The sequence below is a fragment of the Carassius gibelio genome, chromosome A11 (genome assembly GCF_023724105.1).
Source record: "Carassius gibelio isolate Cgi1373 ecotype wild population from Czech Republic chromosome A11, carGib1.2-hapl.c, whole genome shotgun sequence".
NCBI classification, from domain to species: domain Eukaryota; kingdom Metazoa; phylum Chordata; class Actinopteri; order Cypriniformes; family Cyprinidae; genus Carassius; species Carassius gibelio.
The window spans coordinates 13,787,725-13,813,332 of record NC_068381.1 but is presented as its reverse complement, the minus strand read 5'-3'; the positions used below and the strand labels follow the sequence as shown (position 1 = coordinate 13,813,332).

Genomic DNA, 25,608 nt, shown 5'->3' with positions numbered 1-25,608 from the left:
TACAGTAACGCAAATAGTTACTTTCCCTGGTAACGAGTTACTTTTATTATAGAGTAATTCAGTTACTAACTGAATTACTAACTCAGTTACTTTTTGGAACAAGTAGCGAGTAACTATAACTAATTACTTTTTTAAAGTAACGTTCCCAACAGTGGCGGCCATATAAGTACAATTTAAACCATGCTAATGTAATTCCATTAATGCCAACAAAGTGTTCTAATCTATGGAAAAGAATATTGTGGTCAATAGTGTCAAATGCAGCACTAAGATCCGATAACACTAATAGAGAGATACAACCATGATCAGATGATTAGAGCAGGTAATTTGTAACTCTAAGGAAAGCAGTCTCAGTACTATGATACGGTCTAAATCCTGACTGGAAATCCTCACAGATACCATTTTTCTCTAAGAAGGAATATTATTGTGAGGATACTACTTTTTCTAGTATCTTGGACAGAAAAGGGAGATTCGAGATCGGTCTATAATTAACTAGTTCTTTGGGGTCAAGTTGTGTGTTTTTTTTTAGTGAGAGGCTTAATAACAACCAGTTTGAGTTTTGAGGACATATCCTAATGACAATGAGGAATTAAGAATAGTCAGAAGAGGATCTATGACTTCTGGAAGCAGCTCTTTTAGGAGCTTGGATGGAATAGGGTCTAACATTCATGTTGTAGGTTTAGATGATTCAACAAGTTTATACAATTCTTCCTCTCCTATAGTAGAGAAGGAGTGGAACTGTTCCTCAGGGGATCTATAGTGCACCGTCTGATGCGGTACTGTAGCTGACAGCTGAATGGTTACAATTTTAGCTCTAACAGTATACATTTTAGGAGTAAAGTAGTTCATGAAGTCATTACTGCTGTGATGTTGGGAAATGTCAACACTTCTTGAGACTTTTTTTTTTTTAATTTAGCCTCAGTATTAAATAAATACCTGGGGTTATGTTTGTTTTCTTCTAAGAAAGAAGAAAAGTAATAGGACCTAGCAGTTTTTAATGCTTTTCTGTAGGATAGGTTACTTTTCCGCCAAACAATTCAAAATACTTCTAGTTTTGTTATCCTCCAGCTGCGCTCCATTTTTCGGGCTGCTCTCTTTAGGGTGCGACTATACTCATTATACCATGGTGTCAGACAGTTTTCCTTAACCTTCCTTAAGCGTAAAGGAGCAACTGTATCTAAAATGCTAGAAAAGAGAGAGTCCATAGTTTTTGTACATCATCAAGTTGTTCTGAGGTTTTGGATATGCTATGGAATTTGGATAGATACTTGTAACAAGAAGTAGAATTTACAATTTTGGCTATATGAAGCTTGCACAAAACTAAATAATGATCTGAGATATCATCACTTGGCTGCATAATTTCAACACCATCAACATCAATTCCATTTGACAGTATTAAATCTAGAGTATGATTTCGACAAAGTCTCCCATTCCATTCTGCTGCTGAGAAATCCTTAATGATAATATCTATTTTGTTTGTGAATATAGTTCCAGTTAACGTCATAACAGAACTCACGTGTGCCCCTGAGCAATGTAAAGAAGTGTTTTGTAGTAGTGTGCTTATTACATGGCTCATCTGATGACAGACTGATGCAGAGAAATCAAAGGAAAAACTTGGTAGTTCACCAGAACAGAGTTGGGTTACTCGAACTTGGATGAATGAACTCGGACTTGTCACGCACTCGTGTGAATTGGTACTTGGACTTGACACGGACTTGAACATTTTGGACTTGGAAATTATTCTGAGTACAGTCGAGTCTGCGTCATGTGTAATAATAAAACCAGCATAAAATTGAGATGATAAATTTATGAATGTCTCCCCTTCTGTCATTTTACTGCACCACACCGGCAGGCAGCAGTAGCATATCATCTCATGCTTGCAGACAAAACACACGCATCACTCACTGGATATCAATGTGGATTAGTGATGGGAAGTTTGATTCTTTTCCGCGAACCGGTTCTTTTGGATGGTTTGATTCAATAAACCAGTTGAAAAAAAAACGGTTCACCGGTTCTTTTATGCTCGACGTAATGACTGGCATTGGCGATGACGTAATGGCGTCAAGTCTATCAAACATTCAAATATATAAAGTCACTAATCAAAAACTTCAGTCAGTTAAAAACCTCATAATCATGAAAAGTTTACACTTAAGTTTTGCAACAACACACCCAAATTCAGTAACAGCAATAATGTGCATACGAGGATTTAAGTCTTGAAGATATAAAGTAAATTAGGTGTCATCAGCGCAGAAACCATGATTCACTTACTATACATAATCCATTGCGATGTATTTGTATTTAAATGAACTTACGTTTCGTCAGATTGCCCTTCATTCAAGCCCTTGGTTTACCCGCGTTCATACTGTAACATTAGCACAGAATCAGTTCAGAATCAATCACCAAAAGAATCAGTTTGGTTCAGACGCTCTTTGTGTCGGTCTGCATTACACTGAATCATGCATGCGCAGTATCATCAGCTCCTCAGTTCTCGAATTGGACGCATCCGAAAGAAATGGTTTTCGGTTCAGTTTACTGATGATCCGAAAACCGATGCAACTGATTCTTGACTCGAAAACGAGAATCGCTCAAACCGGCACGTGCTGCAGTTCAGTATCATCAGCTGCTCTACTTGTAATCATGTTCTGTTTACTACAAACCCAATTTTGTGAATGTGTTATCATTAACTATAAATACAGTACAGATATTTCATAAATCATCCCTTATTCCTATTAAACATGTCTTTAGAGTCTTAATTATTGTCCAACTTCCCTGAAAACCCCTTTGGCCCATACATAATCTACAATATACAGATTAGAAATATGCATCTAAAATATATATATATATATATATATATATATATATATATATATATATATATATATATATATATATATATATATATATATAGTAGTGGTGGGCCGTTATCGCCGTTAACGTGCTGCATTAACGCGAGACTCTTATAGGGCGATACTTCACCTTGATATTTTATATAACTGACTCGCTGAGGACAGCCTAAAAAGATGCTCAGGACAGTTGACAGGCCACTGCTGCGCATCGTCACGAAAGCTTAACTTTTTCACGTGTTGACAACAAAAAAGGTGAAAGTCATCATAGCTTGCTTAGTATAGACCCAGCTCCCAACCCAACTGTTGTTAAGCCGTACCGCTTGTCGATTTAAACATTAAAGCATCCAAAAACTAGACGCGGAAAAGCTGAACAGAGTAGCGCGTGCCGTTAGGTGCGCACGAGAGAGAGAGCCGCGTATCACGGACAGCGACACTGAAGCGAGCTCTCTTCTGCGAAGTTCACCTCGAAGTTCCTCCTGCACCCGAACGAACAAATGCAAATCGCAGTTTGAACAAACAAAAAGATGTGAAAGAGCCCAATTCAACACCACAGTGTTCTGGTGTTCAGGGCTTGCGCAGAGAAAGGCGTCTCAAAACACTTGAACATCGAATTTGATTATTTTTGCTCTTGTGCCGACAAATACATACAAAATATGTCAAAATATCCACCTTCGAAATTATGCTCGAAAAAACTGTCAGTTATTTCTTAAATGAAAGTAAACCGTTGAGGAAAAAAATGGGATGTGTATTAAATTGGATGCGTTCATCGTCTCTTAAAGTGACCGCGCCTAATTTAGCCACTGGCTGCTGTAGCTAATGTTAATCTAAGAAAATGAAAATGAAAATCACTCACTGCTCTTGACTGAATTTCTTTGTAGTTTTAACAGTCAAACCAAAAATTATTCAGAAACCAAAAATAATTTTTGATATATATATAGCAAAACTGTAATAATGTGAGAAAGTTGAAGGTGTCTGAATAAATGTAGGTTTGATTGTATATTTAATTTTTACATTGAAGACTATCCAGTGCTATTATTTGGTTTCTGTACCTTGACACCTACAAACTTGAAAAAAAAACTTAAACATTGGTGTGAAACAGGAGTAAGGTTGTTTGCACCTTGTGCAATGTGGAATTAGTTTACAGCTTTTTCAAGCACTTTGTGATCCATTTTGGAAACAGGAGATGAGCCCCTTTTCTAATGCACCACCTAGCTTGATAAACTCCTTCTCAAAGACTTACTGTTTGTCAATTTTATTTGAGTAACACATATTCTGAATGCCTTCGGCAGAATTCGAATGAGCCATTTTAATCTAGATTAATCTAGATTAATTTCAAGATCACAGTGAGATTTAAAAAATTAATCTATGCCCACCTTAGCACACTTTCTGATGTTTAACAAAATACTTGAAAAATTACACGCATGCACAGTATCATCAGTTCATCGTTCTCAAATCGGACGCGTCCGAAAGAAACAGTTTTCGGTTCCGTGTACTTGTGATTTGAAAACCGATGCAACCGAGTACCAAAGAAAGCAGCAGCAACCAACAGATGCAGCACAGCTCAGCATTGCAGGATTTGCAAGACCAGAATTGACCAAACAAGCAGTGCAACTTTATGATGCAAGATCTCCAAGACAACAAGAAATTCATAATGCCATCATTAAGGATCTCCTCATTGCCTGCACTTTACCTCTGTCAAATGTGGGGGAGAGGTATTAAATAATTGAAATGTCAGATTTAACTTTAACTGGAGGACAATATAGTGTGATACAAAAATAAAACAGGTTCATTTGTATTTTCATGCACTTGTAATACAATAAAACATTTTTTGATAGGAAACTAGTTCTGTTGACATAAAATAAAAATGTTCAATGGCAATGACTAGATGTAACAGTGGTATTTTTTTTATTACATTTTTATATTGCCATTGGTTTAATGGGTTGAAAGGTTAAAATATTAATAGAATGTAAAAATTTACAATACCAATTTATAATCTTTTTAATTTAATTACTTTCTGGACTCGGGCGGACTTGGCTCGGACTCGACCTTTAAGAACTCGGACTTGAGTCCAACTCGGTCCCTTTTGGACTCAGACTCGGACTTGGACTTGATGTTTGTGGACTTGGTCTTGACTCGCACTCGACAAAGGTGGACTCGGACCCAACTCTACATTCTTGGTCATTAAATTACTTAAAATCCTCAACTGTGCTCAAAGGATCTGCTCCCATTTTGTTGAGGTTTGACTAAGAAACACTTTTGTAGTGACTAAGTAGCCCCACTAGTGTAATGGCTTTGGGCTTAACTAAATATTTATAGTGTTGGTCCTAGTATTTTATGGGGCACTAGCCTGGAATTTCACCTGGACTGTAAAGCACAAACATGGAAGATTGTTGAATGAGTTAGAATTACATTAACTGAAGGAAGTTGTAATTAATGGTCACATAAATCACTGCTTACACAACTCACTTATATTACACTACTCATTTGTATTACACTGCTCACTTCTATAATGCAGATAGCTTTACTTACTCAAACATTTTCTGAGGGCAGAAAGGAAAGTGATTGGTTTACAGACTCAACCAATGAATTTGAAGCAGAGGCGGAGTCAGGAAATTTGAACGTGTAGAAGGAATACTTCAGACAGATATGGTACTGACGCTTTGTGGGAGGCATTTATTGCAAGGTAAGTTCATTTACCATGAATTCTCATGAAAAAATGAAAATCTCTGACATTTTAAAAGATAATTAGTGAACAAAGATACACAGAACAAATAATCATGCATTTTCACTTGACTGCTTCATCAGTTGATTGCAGTTGGTTATTAGGTAACTGGAGTAAAACATGCTTTTCCAATGCCGTCTGTGAAACCGAAATGAGCGAAAAAGTACTCATTCATATCTCCTTGACATTACATCAGTCAGTTAGCGTCAGGAAAACTCCATATTCATATTACTATTATTTTATTAAACTATGTGCTGCTTTCAGTGCAGGGGTACTCAATATTTATATTACTATTATTTTTACTGAACTATGAGATGCTCTCAGGGCAGGAGTAATCAATATTCATATTACTATTATTTTACTAAAATATGTGCTGCTCTCAGGGCACGAGTACTCAATATTCATATTACTGTTAGTTTTAGTGTAATGTGCTGCTCTCAGGGCAGGATTACTCAGTATTCATATTACAGTTATTTTTTACTGTTCTATGAGCTGCTCTCTCAGTGTAGGAGTACTCTATATTCATACTACTGTTATTTTTTTGAGTATTATTTGCTGCTCTGGGGCAGAAGTACTCAATATTCATATTACTGTTATTTTTACTGAACTATGAGCTGCTCTCAGGGCAGGAGTATGTGATATTCATATTTTTAAGAGTAATCAGTTTTTTTATCATTACATTTATAAATCAATAGACAATTTCTGCATTATTGAATGATCTTTTATTTTGTTTTCCAGTTACCTGGAGGAGCTGGCAGAAACAGGACAAATCAAAGGAGATAACACTGAAGAGGCAGTTGATGCTGCTGAGTGCAAAATGGTGCAAAAATGGAGATGAATGAAAAATGGTGTGTGTTCGGTTCCACCTGATAAAAACAAATAGCCAAGGGTATTCGAAGGGTAATTGGTTCTCATGGGGACGTTAGCCATTATCAACATTTATAGGGGTTAGTCTGTGATTTTATTGCCATCTGAATCCAGAATTCAATATGAATTTTTTCTCCCACAATCCCCATGAAAATCTCCGGCCGAATCCCAAGGTCATGTGGTAATTTAATTGCTGTCCAAATCCACATCTCTGATATTAAATAATTTCAAAATTAACTGTTTTCACCACTGTTTATAATCCATTTACTAACTGTTGTACTTTGCATGCATATTACAAAATAAATTATATATATATATTAGGGCTGTCAAATGATTACAAATTTTAATCAAATTAATCAGAATTTTCAGTGGATTAATCAGGATTAATCACTATTTGCAATTACACCTGAATCCTAACCATTTTTTTTTTCTGAAATGCATACCAAAAAGATAAATAACAGGACACAGATACATAATTTCCATGTATTGATTCAATATGTGGTTCTTTTTTTCTGAATTTCAAAAGTTTAACATTTACTTAGGTCAAATTTACCTGAGCACTATATCAAACCATGCCATTTAACTACAGATCGTGTAAGAGTTTTAGGTGAACCAGTGGTTAAATATAGCAACATATCTATGAAATTATGCATAGAGAAACTCGAAAGAATGAACTCAGAAACACGAACATGCGCCACCATCACATAAGCAGCACTCTGGGCACTCTTGTTTTTGGGAGGTGTTCATTTGCTCTGCCACAATACTTTAGGATCGATATTTTCACGTTCTGGAGGCTCCAAGTGCCAGTAAAACCAAGTAAAAATGCATATGCTTTTCCAAACAGCTGTAATTTTCGCTGCATTGCATGTAGGCGTTCTGCCAGCGTACTGTCAACTACCAAAGTCGTCTCTGTTTATCGAGCTTACCATGAATGTATTTGAGAGTAACTGGGGTAAAACCTTAAGCTTCTTCTGTGTTTTCGTCGTGGCGCTAGCCGCTGTTTTTTATTATCTTGATAATTCAGAGATCGACGAGACTTTCCTGACCTGAATAATTTGTCACACTGCGCATGTGTTAAATGCGTTAAAAAATTTGACGTAATTAACAACAAACAACTGATTAATGTCGTTAACGCGCTATTTTTGACAGCCCTAATATATATATATATATATATATATATATATATATATATATATATATATATATATATATATATATATATATATATATATACACACACACACACAGTACAGACCAAAAGTTTGGACACACCTTCTCATTCAAAGAGTTTTCTTTATTTTCATGACTATGAAAATTTTAGAGTCACACTGAAGGCATCAAGGGTTATTTGACCAAGAAAGAGAGTGATGGGGTGCTGCGCCAGATGACCTGGCCTCCACAGTCACCGGACCTGAACCCAATCGAGATGGTTTAGGGGTGAGCTGGACCGCAGACTGAAGGCAAAAGGGCCAACAAGTGCTAAGCATCTCTCGGGGAACTCCTTCAAGACTGTTGGAAGAGCATTTCAGATGACAACCTCTTGAAGCTCATCACGAGAATGACAAGAGTGTGCAAAGCAGTAATCAAAGCAAGGTGGCTACTTTGAAGAACCTAGAATATGACATATTTTCATTTTTTTCACACTTTTTTATGTATATAATTCAATTTATAATTCCACATGTGTTAATTCATAGTTTTGATGCCTTCAGAGTGAATCTACAATTTACATAGTCATATGAATAACAATTGCCATCTGAATTGTGAGAGAAGTCCTGAGTTGACTTAGTGATACATAAATGTGATTTCAAAAGTTAAGGGTGTCAATATATGTGCAACCACTTAATGTTTTTATAGGCTGTTGCATAGAAATGAAGCCCTGTAATTCTAAAAATTACCAAAATGTTTTTATATATATATATATATATATATATATATATATATATATATATATATATATATATATATAGTGCTGTAAATGTTGTTTCATTCAATATCTGTTGTACAGATTATTTGTGTAAGAACAAAATGAAATGTTGATTGAAAATAATCAGTTTACAGGTCCAATACCAAAAAGCAGGTGCATCATTAAACTGCTGTAGTTTGAACGTGCTCCCTTTAAACCAGGCCCTAGGTTGCCTTGCAAGATATCAGCCAGTTTCTGCTTCAATTAGCCAGTTTCTCAAAGTCTCCAGAAGTGTTTGCAACGTCTTCCTTCATTTGAAATGCATAAAGAGTTTGGTTTCAATTTACACTGATGATTATGAAAAAATAAGTAAAAATATAAAAGTAAAAACAAAAACATAATTTTACCTGAAGTCTTTAGTTTTGGACATTGAATCATGAACAATGGCCTTAGCTACAACTACAGGGATTGAGGGCAGATTAGGGTAGTAGACATTTGAAGGACAGACGATGACGTCCATAGGCTGGCATTATGCAAACAAACCTAACAGGTAACTGGTAACATGAAGTGAGATTGGAGTTTCTGATACTCATTTCAGCAAAGTAGTTCAGAATCAGTTTTCTTTCTTTTATGAGACAAAACATTATTTGTGTACAATTTAATCTATTTGCATTTACAAACAGCTATATTGCAATTCATGAAAAATAATATTTGAGGGGAAGATAATATGGGCACTTACATCAGCAACAATATGGGCACAAATATCAGCAAGATTCGCAAATAAAACTAGAGGAACTTACAAAGAAAGTCCAGAATTTCCTTTCTCCAAGAAGGGACCACTGATGGCTTATGCCTTTTCCAAGAATTTTATTCTGCAAAGAGAAGAAAAACTACATGAAACAGTCACAGCTGTAATAAAAACAAATGTATGGGCCCTGAGAGCTGCACATAGTTTAGTAAAATAAAAGTAATATGAATATCAAACAATCCCGCCTTGAGAGCAGCATAGAATACACTAAAAATAACAGTAATATGAATATTGAGTATTCCTGCACCGAGAGCTGCACATAGTTTAGTAAAATAATAGTAATATGAATATTGAGTACTCCTGCCCTGAGAGCAGCTCATAGAACAGTAAATATATCAGTAATATGAATACTGTGTACTCTTGCCCTCAGAGCAGCACATGTTTTATTAAAATAACAGTAATATGAATATTGAGTACTCCTACCCTGAGAGCAGCGCAAGGATTATTAAAGTAATAGCAATATGAATATTGAATACTCCTGCCCTGAGAGCAGCTCATAGAAGAGTAAAAATAACAGTAATATGAATATTGAGTACTCCTGCCCTGAGAGCAGCACATAGTTTTGTAAAATAACAGTTATGAATATGTAGTACTTCTGCCCTGAGAGCAGCACACAGTTCATTAAAAATAGCATAACTTTAAATATTGAATACTCATGCCCTGTAAGCAGCACACAATTAATTAAAAATAACAGTAATATCAATATTGAGTACTCCTGACCTGAAAGCAGTGCTAATGCTAATTCTAACGCTAACTGACTGATGTAATGTCAAGGAGAGTTCTTTTTTCGCTCATATCCATTTTTTGTGACTTTCTTTCACAGACTTTCTTTTTTTTTTAGTTCATTAAACTAATGTTTAAAACAATTATTTTAGTTATATTAAAAATGTAATGTATGACAACTGGACTCTTTAAAGGGATAGTTCACCCAATAATGAAAAGTTGCTGTTATTTTATTTACCCTCATGCCATCCCAGATGTCAGTGACTATTTTTCTTCATTAAAACAGTAAAGAAGATTTTTATCCGAAACAGTAATCCTTGGCAATTCATACACTGCACATCTGTGGCGGCCGGTTTTTGATTGTTTAGCTTCATAAGGTCTCAATAGCCACATTTCCACTGTCGGGCCAGTACGAGCCAGTGCTTTAAATGGGCCGGGTGGGGTTAATAGCCTCAGACCTGTAGCATCGAAGCCAAAATAGAGCTGCATTTCCACTGTCCTAATAGAAGCTCCACTTCGCTTCACTAAAACCCACCCTTTATACGCCTCTCAGAAACAATGTCATGTAACATAATTTCACCAACAAGGAGAAGATAATAAGAAATAAGTCACTGGAACTAGCGTGATCACAAAACAAACATGATAAAAGCAGCCGTTTGTTTGTATGCTTTGTTAAATATTTAAATCCAAAAGCATCTATGTTTTACTATAATAAATAACACATTGATCATAATTAATTAATTGATCAGGATTGAAAATGAGTCACACATAATTAAAATGTTATGAACATAGCCTGCTTATTCAGTCGAGTCTGTTTCTGTTTATTTGAAGTCCCAATAGCCTATATACATCACATTTAGAAAGAATTATAATTTCTATATTTTTATAAAAGCTTCAGAGCAAAAAAACATTAGGCCTTTTTTATTTTTATGACATTTACGCGGAGCTAAAGCCTCGAGACAAGATGTCAGTTGATGTCTGATTTCTTCAAGTAGTCGCATTTGTTTACTATGATAACGTTAATGCCAAGTCTTTTATAAGCAAATATTTATATTTGCTTATAAATATTTCTGCCTTGTATGGTGATTATAATCCACATTGGATCAAGTTATTTCAAACACTCGCTGCTGTCTGGAATTGAGTTTTGAGCTCATCTTATTTTTTTAAGTTTTTAAAGCTGGTGATATAGCTGCCCAGACAGCAAGCAGTGTCTGCCCAGATCAGAATGGATTTCACGCGGGCCAGATGTGTGCCAGATCTGGGACAACACTATATTGCTCTCTGGGTGTTAGCTTTATGAAATTATCCGTGGTGCAAATGCTCTGCATATGCAGAGAAACTCTGCCTTTGTTCATAACCACTCCTCTAGCCCCAGCTGGCCCACTTTGGCCCAAGGTTTTCGTTGAGTGAATAAACCTGGGCTGTTGGCCCCTAGGAAGCACTGACGAGGCACAATCAAGCACCGGAAGTGACAGTGGAAACGCGACTATCTGTGGTACGCACTAGCAAACTATCTTTTGGCCGACAGTGGAAACTCAGCTAATGTGTCCTCAGAAGCCTGTTGTAATTTAGCTTTCCCTGTATATATTTTTTTGACTCTCAAAAGCCGGCAGCCAGAGACATGCAATTTATGAACTGCAATTTTTCCCCTAGGGTTGCCACCTATCCCGAATGTCCCGGTTTTCAAAAGGCTACGTGAATATGTATATAATTTACTATTTTCTCACTTGAAACAGTCTATGCATTGTGCACAGAGTCGTTGGTGTCTCTCATAGGGTGTCTCTTGTGTGTAGAATGCACTATCATTGGCTCTGGGAAGGGTGTGTCGTGTGACGTGACGTAGGCTACGTCATCTAGCGTCTGTCTAGGCAGCTAGCCAGTTACCACAGGTGGCAAATTGAAGCAATGAGTAGATTGTACGTCTTCAACATCGTTTGTTGTTAGTGTTAACATGGGTGGGGAGACGGAGCATGAAGATGACAGTATGTCAACAAAGACTGACAGGCCAGTAAAAAAAAAAAAAAATGAAACGTTCGACCTACTTTAATATTGACTGGATGAAAAATGACAATTACTCCACATGGCTAAAACAAACACCAGGCGATCCACTATATGCTACTTGCTCCATATGCTCAGTTAAAATTCTTGTTAAACATGAAGGCAAAACTGCATTGGATGACCATGCTAAAACAAAGAAACATCGGAGTTGCGTTCAAGTAACCAGACAAACAAAGGCAATTTCATCATTCATAATTACAAAAAACTCAGAGGACAAAATTACTGTCGCCGAATTAGTGGAAAATATGTTGGCACCATTTAGCCAGCAAAATGGATTGTGGATTGTTAGACTTTTACGAAGACTCCCAACGAATCTAGTGAAGCCATATTCAAACAAATAGTGTCTATTACTTAGAACAATGGACTTTTAGTCAGCCAGATCAGTGCATATGGTGCAGATAACGCATCAGTTAATTATGGTCGGCACAACTCAGTTTTTCAGAAACTCAGAGAAGCTAACCCACAAATTGTGAAGGGAAATTGCAAGTGTCACATCATAAACAACACTGTCAAAGCAGCTAATTGTGTCTTTAGCGCTGGAGGGTGTGACGTGGAGGCCTTTGTCGTGAAGGTGTAAAGTGAATTCAGTTGTTCTGCGAAAAAAGTGGAATTGCTTAAGTACTTTTTTTTTATTTACTGATACAAAATACAGGGAGATTCTGAGGCATGTCCCCACACGCTGGCTGTCTTTGCTGCCTGCTATACAGAGGATTTCAGAGTGTTTGCCAGCTTTAAAGTTTTATTTTGTATCCCTGGGAAAGGAGGACTGCCCAAGTATCATCTGGACATTTGTGTTTGGTGCAAGTGATGCAGAAAATGTAGACTGTACTGTAGCTGAATGTATCCCCATGTGATGCAAGAATTTGATTAATCTTTTAGAGTGCTCGAGAGCGACAGGGCTACTGTGATTGACGTTTACTCTGTGATGAACCGATTGTGTAGTCAGCTGATCGAAAGGCACACAGACAAATTCTATGGCAGCAAAGCAAAACAAATGCTGAGTAGCCTTTTACCTCAGCGACAGGAACAGTTTAGGAGCCTGGTGGACAGATTTTTTGAGAAGGCAGTGCTGTTTCTTGAGGATAAATTTGACTTCAATGACCAGGTTCTTGCATGCATTGGCTGTCTCAGCCTTAATGAAGGACAATCACTCCAGTGGTCAAAGTTGGAAGATTTAGTGGAAAAACTGGCCCTGGATGTTGAAGAAGACAAGCTGTATGGTGATGTAGTTATTCTGAATGAGGTCTTACACACCTTCCCAACAGACCTTACCCCAGACAGAAAGTGGGCATATTTTTTTAGCAAGGCAACTGAATCCACCGAGCTGTTGAAAGTAGTTGCTTTTGTTTTTTCCATACCTGTCAGTAATGCCTATGCAGAAAGAGTGTTCAGTCATATGGAGGATGTTTGGTCCGATAAAAGAAACAGACTATCAGTTGCAATGGTGAAGTCTGAGCTTCAGGTCAGATTGAATTTCAAATTGTCATGCACTGAATTCAAGACATTCATTGAAGAACAGAAACCACTGATAGCTGCAGCAAAGGGAAATGCCAAGTATAGATGGAAGACCAGGTAAGCTAAGGCCAATTTATGTATGATTTTGTTATTCCACTGTCAGATTGAGAAATACTAAATAAAAGTGGCTATATATGTGGCTAAGGTATGGTAAATGCAAATCTAATAATGTCATCTCTCTACTTATTTCTTTAACAAAGAGGAAGCAAAAGCAAGCACAAGCACCAGTATCTAAGCCATCAGGTAAGCTATAAGTTAAGTAAGATAAGTGAGAATACTTGAAATGTTTAAAATATCCATGAGTCATGACTAAGCACAATCTTACTGCACAAAGGCCAATTTTGTGTTGTGGGTCTAATGGACATTATCACTTTTGAGCAAAGCGGTCGGTCCGGTCATCGATATGTCCAGGTTTTTTTATCAGACATAGGTGGCAACCCTATTTTCACCTAAAATTTCCTTTACAGTTCAATTGAAGAAAAAAGTTAACTCGTCTTGGATGGCTTGAGGGTGATTCAATTAACAGCAAATTTCCATTTTTGCGTGAACTATCCCTTTAAGCCTGCATGTTTAGTCTATATGACAAATATTATAAATTTTATAAATGTTATTAAATAAAGGCTATTATGTGTTGTAATGTGTGTGTTTTAGTGATTGATAGACACCAGATAATAATTTTCTTAAACCCAATATAAAATATAATAAGATCCACAGGAATTTCTTATGATGCCCAAATAATAAATCTTAGTTGAGGTAACATATGAAACACATGGATGGTTACATTTTAATTGACAAAATTTGCTGTAGTTTTCTAAAAGTTTGACCAATTAAATAATTTTAGTTGAAAGTACTATGAAACTATTTCATTAAAGGTTAAGCCAACTAAAAGACTGAAATTGACTGAATATAAAATATCTATGGAACTTGTTACAAAATAATAATTAGTTGAATCAGCTTTAAATTTTTTACAGTGTATGAACATTTCTTCTTCTTCTTCTTCTTGTGTGATTTACAGCAGCTTAGACACTTCAAAAGGTGTATTGCTGCCCTCCTCAATTCATCTAGAGAACTCCAGATTAAAGTCATAGATTAAATTCTCAAATAATTGTGTGTGAAAATTGGGACCCAGTGCCTGTTTTAACCCTCCGCATAATGTGCCACAGGTGAAAACAACAAGCTGATTGATGAACAGATTTGATTGGTCGCTCAGTGATTCAAACGTGAGTACAAATAGCACAGCATTCTCAGCAAACTTAATAAGCTGTAGAGTAAAGGATTTTCCAATAACTGTGAATTTCTTGGGGTTTGCTTGAAAATTTACCATGCCTTGGGCAAAGGGGATTTTACATTTCATAATGGCTGTGGTGTCACTGTGTTCTTCTTTAAGGGCTGATCCTGAGTCCCTTTTTGAAGCTGGTGCTGCATATGGAGCAGTCCCTGAAAACCCGGTCCACTTTGGCAAACTTGTAATTGGCGGTCAAGGTTCAGTATCTTATAATGATGTAAAAATATCCCCAATGCGGTTAGCAGAGTATGAAGGTCACCAGTCAAACGATGAAGGTAACCTTGAGATCTTAAACTTAAAATGAGACCCTTTTTTTTTTTTTTTTTAAGTGGGGTCTCTAACTTAACTTGCGTTCTCCTTTCTTTAAGCTTGGTTGCACTCAGCTAGCACTAAGCTGCACCATCTGCGTTCTTCTGTGCAATGTAGCAATGATTCAATGATTTTGCGTATTCCAGGACCCAGAATGCCACATTTTCTAATTGACCGAGGTGAGGTGTTCGTGTGTGTGAGGGGTGGTTGTTTGGCTTTTTTTTTTTTTTTTTTTTTTTTTTTTTATATAAATTATAAATTTCTCAACCATCAGGAGTGGAGTCACCGGTGCCTTTGTCTGAGATGCCAGCTAGCTGTGGCTTCTCACTGAAGCGGGCACGCAGGGATGTCTCTCTTGTTGCTCCATACAGGGGCTGTCATGTCAGACAACAGGTTAGTGTGTGCTGAAGGTGAGAAGTGCTTTGTCTTGGTTCCATCCATGTGATGCCTTTTGTGCATTTGTCTGGAAGGCTCTTTCTCCATCTCCTAACAGGGTGCAAGATATATTCTGCCACTCATTATAATGGGAGCTCCAGTGCAAGTGTCTTGCCCTGTGAGCCGTCCCCTCCCTACTGTGTCCTGCTTCTCCTTTGGCATGATCGTCAAATCTTGTGTCAGGGCAGATGATGTTAAAGTTAAAGGCAAGTCCTCTAACTCTTTGCAGTCAGTTTAATCTCTGTTCTATAGCTTGACTCTGGTTCTCTGCTTTTAGTTGATGGATCATGGCAGCCTCTGCTTCTGAAGTACGCCCAATGCTCGCTTACATTGGAGACCTCTGCTGGTTTGCTGTTTATCACTGCACCATTCACCGGAAGCTGTTGGGAAATGACTGTAAGAAGAACTGAGTGACTTGTCGTTCGATGTGTGGCTCTATTATAATACTCTACGGTTTACTTGTCTTCCTCAGGATAATGAAAGGCGACTCCCTCTGATGTACGGTGACCAGGAAGTGATTCATTCCTGTCCTCTGACACAGCCAACCATAACCCCCACTTCAGCCCCAACCACACCTGTACATGACCCAACTGTCTTGCAACAGATGTTTGACCGTTTCCCTTCTGGAGGACCCTGGTGGTATCCTCCATACCCTGGTGTACCTGCTACCCTGCCTCCCACTGTGCCACCTACAGCTGCTCCTCCTCAATATCCTTTCCAGCAACCCATGTACCCTCCCAAGTATCCCTTGCCAATATTTGATCCCTTTCACCCTAAAGGTGACCCAGTTCCTCCCCCAGCAGCACAACCACCACAATATCCCTGGTACCAAAAGCTGCCTCCTTACATGACTGGCTTCCACAGCCCAGTAGAAGTGACTACTCCTGCAATGACCACAACTGCCCCATACCAGCCTCAACACCAGTATCCAGGTTATCCAATGTACCCACCGTTCTACGGTCAACTACCCATCAAGTCTGGGTCTCCAGCTGTGAAAAACCCTCTCATGCCTCAGTATCCTAAGGCTTCAGGCTTTGGTCCCCGCGGCCGTAAGGTACGGTCTTCTCCTGCATTATCCTCCGTCTATGGGTCTCCTAGGTAATCACTTGACTGAGCAGATGAGTGGACTCTGAAGTGGCATTTTTCTTGACACCAGAATGAATTGACCTCAATATCTTCCTTGGTGTAAGCCTAATAAAGCTTTGAACTTAAATTTTTGTGGAGTTTCTTGATTGCACAGGAATGTTTCTTTGACAGTCCAACTCACCTTTTTATATAGCACTTTAAACAAAATGCATTGCATCAAAGCAACTGAACAACATTCTTTAGGGAAATGGTGTCAATGCAAAATGAGTTAAAGGCAGTTCATAATTTAACTCGGTGATGTAATATCTGTTCAGTTTAAATGGTGTTGGTGCATTTATCTGTAACAAAGTCAATGATATCGCTGTAAGTGAAGCCAAAGGCAAGGAACCAAAACTCCATCGGTGACAGAATGGAGAAAAATCTCTGATCTGGAAACAGACTGGATCTGGTGGCTACGGTGACCTCGGAATAAGAGAAACAGACTTATTGTAGATGCCATTCTTATGATGTAGCAAGTATGTTGGGTTAGGGCTGTAGTACTCAAGTCTGGACTAGAGACACTTCTGAGGTCTCAGACTTGGCCATTGGACTCGTCTAGTTGGTCTCGACCAAGACCAGCAAAAAAAAATTCTCCGAAACTACATTTGCATGATGTTGCAACTGAAAACGTTTGGAAAACGCTAGTTGCACTGCTCTCCTTATTTTCAGAGCACTCTGCTGTTGCTAGGCAACCATGACCCGCTCTCCATGAAGATGCAGAAGTTTCAGCAAAGAATAAATGGATTTCCAGCACTAAACATCCCTTGTGGCAGCTCCGCTAATAGATTCATTAAAAATGGCTATCCTTGCACAGCTATGATCATCTGTTTCTCCATACATACAGACGGTTGGTCTGGGAACGCCCAGTCACGTGATGTGAATTTAGCCCGTGGGGGAAAACATTGCCTTGGTGACAATTGAAATACATGGGACAATCATGCCGTAGAGTTGCTGTGTCGTTTTCTGTACTTCCAATAAACAAATTATGAAATCAAGTTCTACATTCTTCCAAATAAACCTACAGAACCGGAAAGGATGACATTGATGACTACATCCAACATATTGTATAATGTTTGCTTAAATGTTTGCTTGTAAAAGTTCAGTGTGGTCATATTTTGAATACATTAACATTGTGTACATTATTAACGTTATCAAAACTGTGTAAGGTTGTTTCAGAAAGTGGCATGCATATATAATTAGCCTTATCATTCTACCTTAAGCAAAACTATATGTATAAAAAAAAAGCGTCTGCTAAGAGGTGTAGTCTACGTCATACGCCGTATTCCCACTAGAAAAGGCCAAGGATTTCCGTATACCCACTTATAAAAGCGTGAGGATACGTAACAATTTAGTTTTGTGTCTGAACTTTTACACTTTCATTCATAAATTCAAACCGTCTGTGTTTGCGAAGCGACACTGATAGAATCGCGGAATCCAGTCACAAATGGAACTTGCTGTATAAAGCAGAACGTCACAGAATTTGGCTATTTTTGAATGAATACATCTACAGTTGAGTTATACAATGAATCAAATATCGATATGGACTAGTGTATGTGAAGATTAAAGTTAAAAGAGACTACAATTGTTCTACGCGTCTCTGGGAACGAGCGCTCAATATGTGCATTTTTGTCATTCAAATACACACAATGTTCGCTGTGTTTTCCCCCACAACGACTCCGCCCCCAACTATGACTATGCCGATCTGTCTGTATGCACTTGCTGCGTTCTGAAAAGTTGAGATATTTCTAATTTAATTTTCTACCTGTTAGATTGTGTTTTATTTACGTCATCTTGGCAGCGTGTCACCGCACGACTTTCCAAATCGGAAATGGGCAAAACGGCGGGAGCTGGTTGCTGAAGCCACGCCCACCTAGCGCGACAGTGGTGACAGTAGCGCTAATACACCTGTCAATCAAGTGGCCACGACCTTAATTATACATAACTTTAAGGCTTAATATAATTTAAACTGATGAGTTATAAAAAAATTCACCCCCTCACAGTTGTCAAGAAGGGCAAAACTAGCTATTTAGACCAAAATCTATTTTTTGCACCAGGCTGTAAACATGTTTTTTTCTGCTGTAAAGTTTTAACATGGGGAGTCTATGGGACTGACTCCCTTTTCCAGCCAGCCTCAAGCGGCCAGTCGATGAATTACAGTTTTAGTCACTTCCTTATTGGCTTCATGGGAGAGAGCGGGAGTTTCACGCTCGGGCATGACAGAAGGAATGTTCCATTTATCTACATAAATAGGCCAATATAACATATTGAAAATGATTGTACATCATATTATCAAAAATAACCCTACTTGCTTTTTTTAGTGCACAGTACTAGTCTTGTAGCAAATAGTTGAACCATGCAAGTCAATACACTGGGGAAAAAATTGTCTGCCGTCGCTTCTGGCTATGGAATGGCGTTCTTGCTCTGATGAAGTCTGTTTGATGGCTTGGGAGAATCTTCTTGCTAGTAGTAGTAGAAGTAGTAGTCACTAAACACAAGTACCTGTGAAATTAGCCATCAACCTGTCCATACATACAATATGACAAGGGGGTAGACAGGACAGGTAGACAGGGAATTAAGGAAGAAATACAGCATTACATTAGGAAAGTGAGGAGAAAAAAAACTACACCCAGACTATGCTCTATTGGGAGTACAGTGTGAGAACAGGAAAAACACCTCAGCAACAAAGCACATAATCAATTACAAACACACGACTTTGCAACTGATGATGGAAATTGGGGGGTCGAGGTAATAGAGTGCAGGCAAGTAGCCGTCCGGTCCATCAGCCCTATGGCGCTAGTCACAGACCCGCTTTTCAGACTGGCGGTACAAAGCGGCGAAGGTGAGGGATGGGGGGTGGGGGGTTGGGGTGAATGCATATTTGTATATATGTACGTATGTGTGTGTGTATGTATGTATGTAAGAGTTTGTGTATTTGTAGGCCTGGAGAGTTGCGATTCAATCTAGATATCTCAGTCCGCATATTGTGATAGCGTCACAGCAAATTGCCATGGAGACAACCTTGGACATGTCCTAGACAGAGTCAACAATCTGGTCTCCAAATCATGACGGGCAGCCTTGTGAAGCTTTGGACAGCTGTTCCTGTTTTCAGAATTTTTTGACAACCCAGGAGAAATCCTACTCCAATCACAATAAGACCTGTTACCATGGTTCTGAATAGGTAGATGTCTTCAATGTCCACCACGGAAAGAGCCACCAGACACACGACCTGCCATGTCTCCCACGCGACCATTGCGAGAGCCAAAGAAGAATAAGTCATGATGTTAGGACTGCTGTTTCCGGGTCGAAGCCTTTACTCATTTCACTTGAGAATACTATATCAGACACAATTAATTGTCACTATTTCATTAATATTACATATTTAAGCTAAGTGTAATTTGCTGTGCACACTACAATCTCTGTCCTCACAGTGTCTCATGCACTTATATTTTAGCTGAATCAGTTTGTTGTTTTTTGGGGGGCGTCTGGCAGAGCATTAGGTCCCAGAAGTGGTGAAGGATGATGTCAGACATAACAAGCAGATATTCTTAATGGGGTTCCATTATGCTTTTTTTAGTCAGTGTGTAGTGTGTATGTTTGGGCATAACAAAGATCTGCAAAGTTACAAATCCAAGTCTACTCCATAGGAAGATATTTCATTTTTTTAAAATCCCTTTTCAAAAACTACAATAAACAACTTGTTTGGACTGCAGCGTTGTTTTCCAAAACAATTTCAAATTGATATGGCATTATTCATGCCATCCTTATCAGAGGGAACTTGCTGCTTTGGCAAGGGGCGGGCAGTACTGAAAAACGCTCTGAGTTGTTCGCCAATAACAACACACTGTGACAGCTAACCAATCACAACACATTTTGTTTTCCGGAAGGTAGGTCTTCATCAAACCCAGAACTAATTGAAACATTTGTGCCAAGCTGGGGAGAAAGGTATTGTAATAATGTAAATTATGTGAAAAATGTTTTTTCGAACGACCAAGCATGAGAACATGTTCTAGTACACCCCCAAAGTTACAAATCCAAGACATTGTAAAAGAGCATGATAGGCCCCCTTTAACCACTTCTATCCAACCAAGGTAATGAATTTAGATATCCCTGTATCATGACCAGTAATTAACATACTTTGTCAATTAGATAAAAGTGGGTTTTGTTCAAAGTTGCTATATCCATTCACATAGATCTCTGATATGAATATTTTAGCCACTAAATATCGCGAGCTAAAAAGTAACTAGTAACTTGTACTCTGAGTATTTTTTTGAGAGGAGTACTTTGTACTTTTACTTAAGTACTGTGTACTTACATCATGAATGAATCTTCAATTTAGAATTTGGTCTTTGGATTTAACTGTTAATACATTAAACCATTTTTGATTAAAGGTTTTCTTGGAGACAAAACTATTAAACTCATAAAAATTATTTCTTTCCATTTGGATTATACTGCCATTATCAGCGATATGGTGCTTACAAGAAAGCTGTGAATTGGTTGTTCCTGGTTGTTGTTTTACAAGTTATAAGCAATTCTTCTAGATAACATTGTAAGTTCATTGATTAGCTAATATTGCATTGTAATTTTAATTTTACTCATCATATTTTCATCAACTTTGCTAAAATGGTGCTGTAAGAATTACAGAAACCTCAGACACTTTGATCTTCTGAGATATACTAAGGACACACAGTGCATTAACATACAGACATCTGTTCCCACATCTCACTGAGAGAAAATGCAGGAAACGCCTCTCTCACATATGCAACAGTTCCTACTCATTCCATTCCTCCCCTTCACATAGCTCACTCAGAATGGTCAATAGTAGAATATAATGGTTTATATTAATGCAAGTGATATTTACAGTCATGTTTGGTGTCATTTGAATTGTCTCAGTGCAACTGGTACAATGGTGTATGTCTTACAAAAGTAGATTAAAAGATAATTCATTTCCTAAGAATTAACAGATATTTTGCCTACTGTAATGGGAGGGAGTGCCCCTTCCCAGGGTCCTCCATGTAAATTACCTTCTGTTCCCATTGAGGTGTAAACTACCCTGGTCTGGGACCTGACTTAATGCAAATTCCAATTGTTAGTTTCTGTCTTCATCTCGGGGGATGTTTGTGTTGCTCTGAGGTATTTAAACGATTGCAGCAAAAGGATCAGGGCCTTGAGTCAAGACTAGTTAGCACATTATTAATAATTAAAATGGTTTAATAACAATATTTTGTTATGGTTACACTTGAATTGGTTACAAGATAGATGATGGATGGTAAAACATATAGTTAATTGTACCCAACATGTATGTAAAATATTACCTGAGAAGAAAAGAGGGGGGGAGATAGAGAGAGGGAGAAATAGAGGGAGAGAGCTCCAGTAAAGGAAAGATTCAGCAAAGAAAAGCCAGAAAAGAGAAAAAGCCTAGAGCAACATTCACAGTCTTCTTTTATCCCTTCCTTGACCATGTGACTGAAACCCAAATGTGAGACATTCAACCTGACCAATCAGCAGACTACAGCTTCACCCATTGTGCAAAAGGTGTGACAATTAGCAGGCCCCCGATGTAAACACATGCTGGCCTACAGGCCTTGATTGATATCATCACTTTAATGCCATCAGGAATGCCAAATGGGCCTTTTGTTACTCAAGTTAGTTTGGGACAGGAAAAACAGAAGTCTTTGATCATTTTGACCTTACAGTGCTAAAATGCTATAACATACCATTTTTTCTTTAAAAAGCTAACAACAGCAGCACTGACATACACATGCACTTCACTCAGCTGTAAAAAAAAAAAAAAAAAATGTTTTTTATATTTTTTTTATTTGAGTGGCTTAGCAGAAATCGAAATACAAACAAAAAGTAGTAAAGAAAAAATGAAAAACGGTTGGATTTTATAATTATTAGCCTATTGTTGTTGATGTTGTTGTGATTTCATTTTGTTTGAGAAACATGAAAAAAAAATGTGTGGGTAAAAAATAAGTAAGCTTAGACTATGCTTTTTATATTTCTTGCACATGCGTGGGTGGCATTAGGCCCATGATTAGTCTGATTATGATATATTATTGACTATACACAAAGTCCTTTCTCTGCTGTACATTACTATTTTCTTTACCTGAATTGAGCCGCGCGGTACATCTGAGCGGCAACCTCCCGTGCTGAGTCCCAATTCGCATACTATCCGTCCTAAATAGTATGCGAAACTAGAATTAGTACGTCCCAAATCGTAGTATGTTGAAAAGAGTATTCCAAAGATGCCCGGATGGTCTACTATTTCCGGTTAGAATTCGAAGTGCAGATCAATGCACACTCTAAGTGCTAATATTGCCCACAACCCATTGCGGCGGGAGGGAGGAAATTTGCGATGGCTTTGCGGTGATGTAAACATGGCAGCCGGATGCAGCAGCGAAAAAAAAAAAACTGAGAAAAAAAGATGGGAATAGTAAATAAAATTTTATTGGACATAAAGAATGAATGAAACGTTAACAGTTGTGGTGTGCGTAACTAGGCAACCACGTTGTCGTTCACGTTGCATGACGTCATCGAAGTATGTCCCAGAATGTGCATACTCTTTTGCTAAACACTCAAAAGTATGTACTTTTTCTTCACAAAAAAAAGTACATACTTTTAGGTCGTAGTATAAGTAGGCGAATTGGGACTCAGCGCCGCTCTCTCTCTCGTGAAGCCAATAAGGAAGTAACTAAAACTGTAGTTCATCGACTGGCCGCTTGAGGCTGACTGCAAAAGGGAGTCAATCCCATAGACTCCCTATGTTAAAATGCCCAACTTTACAGCAGAAAGAATTCAAAATGTTTAGAGCCTGGTGCAAAAAAATATTTTGGTATATATAGCTAATTTTACCCTTCATGACAACTGTGAGGGGGTGAATTTTTTTTATAACTCATCCGTTTAAATTATATTAAGCCTTAAGGTTCTGCATAATTAAGGGTGTGACTACTTAGAGTGACAGGTGGATTGCCGCTGCTATCAACGCTGTTGCGCTAAGTGGGCATGGTTTCAGCAACCAGCTCCCGCCTTTTGCCTATTTTTGATTAAACCAGAGTGACGAGTGGTGACGCGCTGCCAAGATGGCAATGGCCCGCTCCGTCCACTTTTGTTTTTTAAACCTCTCTTCGGAAGCCTATGGGTGACGTCATTGACACTACGTCCATGTTTTTATACAGTCGGTCACATCAAATCTTCTTTTGGGCCTGGGTTAAATTCCAACTTTATAAGGAATAGGCTGCGCTGAGCATGGGTGTGTGGCGAGGACAATGCAGATAAGAAGCTCATACACCACCGACCCGAGAAGTGCATTGTTGCTCTTTATATGAGATGTATATTTACAAAAAATATAGCCACAACAGCCAAACAATATGAAGAAACATTGTAACTAATTTGCAAAGCAGTACATCAGATGAACTCTTATTATGCATGATGTAACACACAGTAAAGACAGGATGAGTTGAAAAGTGGCGTTTCAGGGTTGCTCAAGCACAAATGCATAAGCTCATTTTTTATCCACAAACAAAAAATACAGAAAATATAGCTTAATTTTATTTTTTCCGTTCTTCAGACAGAACAAAATAATAATAATAGTGATGATAATAATAATAATAATAAAAAATCAAACTCATCCAGAGTGTTGGGTCTTGCGTCTCTCAACTTTCTCTTCACAATATCCCACAGATTCTCTATGGGGTTCAGGTCAGGAGAGTTGGCAGGCCAATTGAGCACAGTAATACCATGGTCGTAAACCATTTAACAGTGGTTTTGGCACTGTGAGCAGGTGCCAGGTCATGCTGAAAAATGAAATCTTCATCTCCATAAAGCTTTTCAGCAGATGGAAGCATGAAGTGCTCCAAAATATCCTGATAACTAGCTGCATTGACCCTGCCCTTGATAAAACACAGTGGACCAACACCCGCAGCTGACATGGCACCCCAGACCATCAATGACTGTGGGTACTTGACACTGGACTTCAGGCATTTTGGCATTTCCTTCTCCCCAGTCCTCCTCCAGATTCTGGCACCTTGATTTCCAAATGACATGCAAAATTTGCTTTGATCCGAAAAAAGTACTTTGGACCACTGAGCAACAGTCCAGTGTTGCTTCTCTGTAGCCCATTTGCTGCACACGCCTGTGCATGGTGGCTCTGGATGTTTCTACTCCAGACTCAGTCCACTGCTTCCGCAGGTCCCCCAATTTCTGGAATCGGTCCTTCTCCACAATCTTCTTCAGGGTCCGGTCACCTCTTCTCGTTGTGCAGCGTTTTTTGCCACACTTTTTCCTTCCCACAGACTTCCCACTGAGGTGCCTTGATACAGCACTCTGGAAACAGCCTATTCGTTCAGAAATTTCTTTCTGTGTCTTACCCTCTCGCTTGAGGGTGTCAAAGATAGCCTTCAGGACGCCAGTCTTACCCATGATTGCGGTTCTGAGTAATGAACCAGGCTGGGAGTTTTTAAAAGCCTCAGGAATCTTTTGCAGGTGTTTAGAGTTAATTAGCTGATTCAGATGATTAGGTTAAAAGCTCGTTTAGAGAACCTTTTCATGATATGCTAATTTTTTGAGATAGGAATTTTGGGTTTTCATGAGCTGTATGCCAAAATCATCAGTATTAAAACAATAAAAGACCTGAAATATTTCAGTTGGTGTGCAATGAATCTAAAATATATTAAAGTTTAATTTTTATCATTACATTATGGAAAATAATGAACTTTTTATCACAATATGCAAATTTTTTGAGAAGGACCTGTATACTGTAAACACAGTTTCAATGGAGGGACTGAGAGCTCTTGGACTAAATCTTAAATATCTTAAACTGTGTTCCCAAGATAAACTGAGGTCTCAAGGGTTTGGAACGACATGAGGGTGAGTTATTGATGACATAATTTAGATTTTTGGGTGAACTATCACTTTAAGCAGGAATTTTGAAAAAAGGCTAATCATGGAGATTTTTCATAGTGCAATTGTTATTATTTTACAGATTTTCTGTTATCAGCTAAAAATGCAATATGAAGA

General features: G+C 38.1%; 1 protein-coding gene across 1 annotated transcript; it reads left to right on the top strand.

The window, feature by feature from the left end:
• The first annotated feature begins 14,697 nt into the window (after positions 1-14,697).
• Positions 14,698-16,681, top strand: LOC128022417 (uncharacterized). Its single transcript, XM_052609989.1, has 6 exons — positions 14,698-14,999; positions 15,093-15,212; positions 15,308-15,426; positions 15,527-15,674; positions 15,746-15,864; positions 15,941-16,681. The coding sequence occupies exons 1-6, from the start codon at positions 14,762-14,764 to the stop codon at positions 16,568-16,570; spliced, it is 1,374 nt and encodes a 457-aa protein (XP_052465949.1). The 5' UTR covers positions 14,698-14,761; the 3' UTR covers positions 16,571-16,681.
• The last annotated feature ends 8,927 nt before the right edge of the window (positions 16,682-25,608 follow it).

Coding starts and splice junctions, on each gene's coding strand:
- LOC128022417 (XM_052609989.1), top strand. CDS start 14,762: ATGCCTTGGGCAAAGGGGATTTTACATTTCATAATGGCTGTGGTGTCA. Junction 15,427..15,526: donor GCTGTCATGTCAGACAACAG/GTTAGTGTGTGC, acceptor ATCTCCTAACAG/GGTGCAAGATATATTCTGCC. Junction 15,865..15,940: donor GAAGCTGTTGGGAAATGACT/GTAAGAAGAACT, acceptor TGTCTTCCTCAG/GATAATGAAAGGCGACTCCC.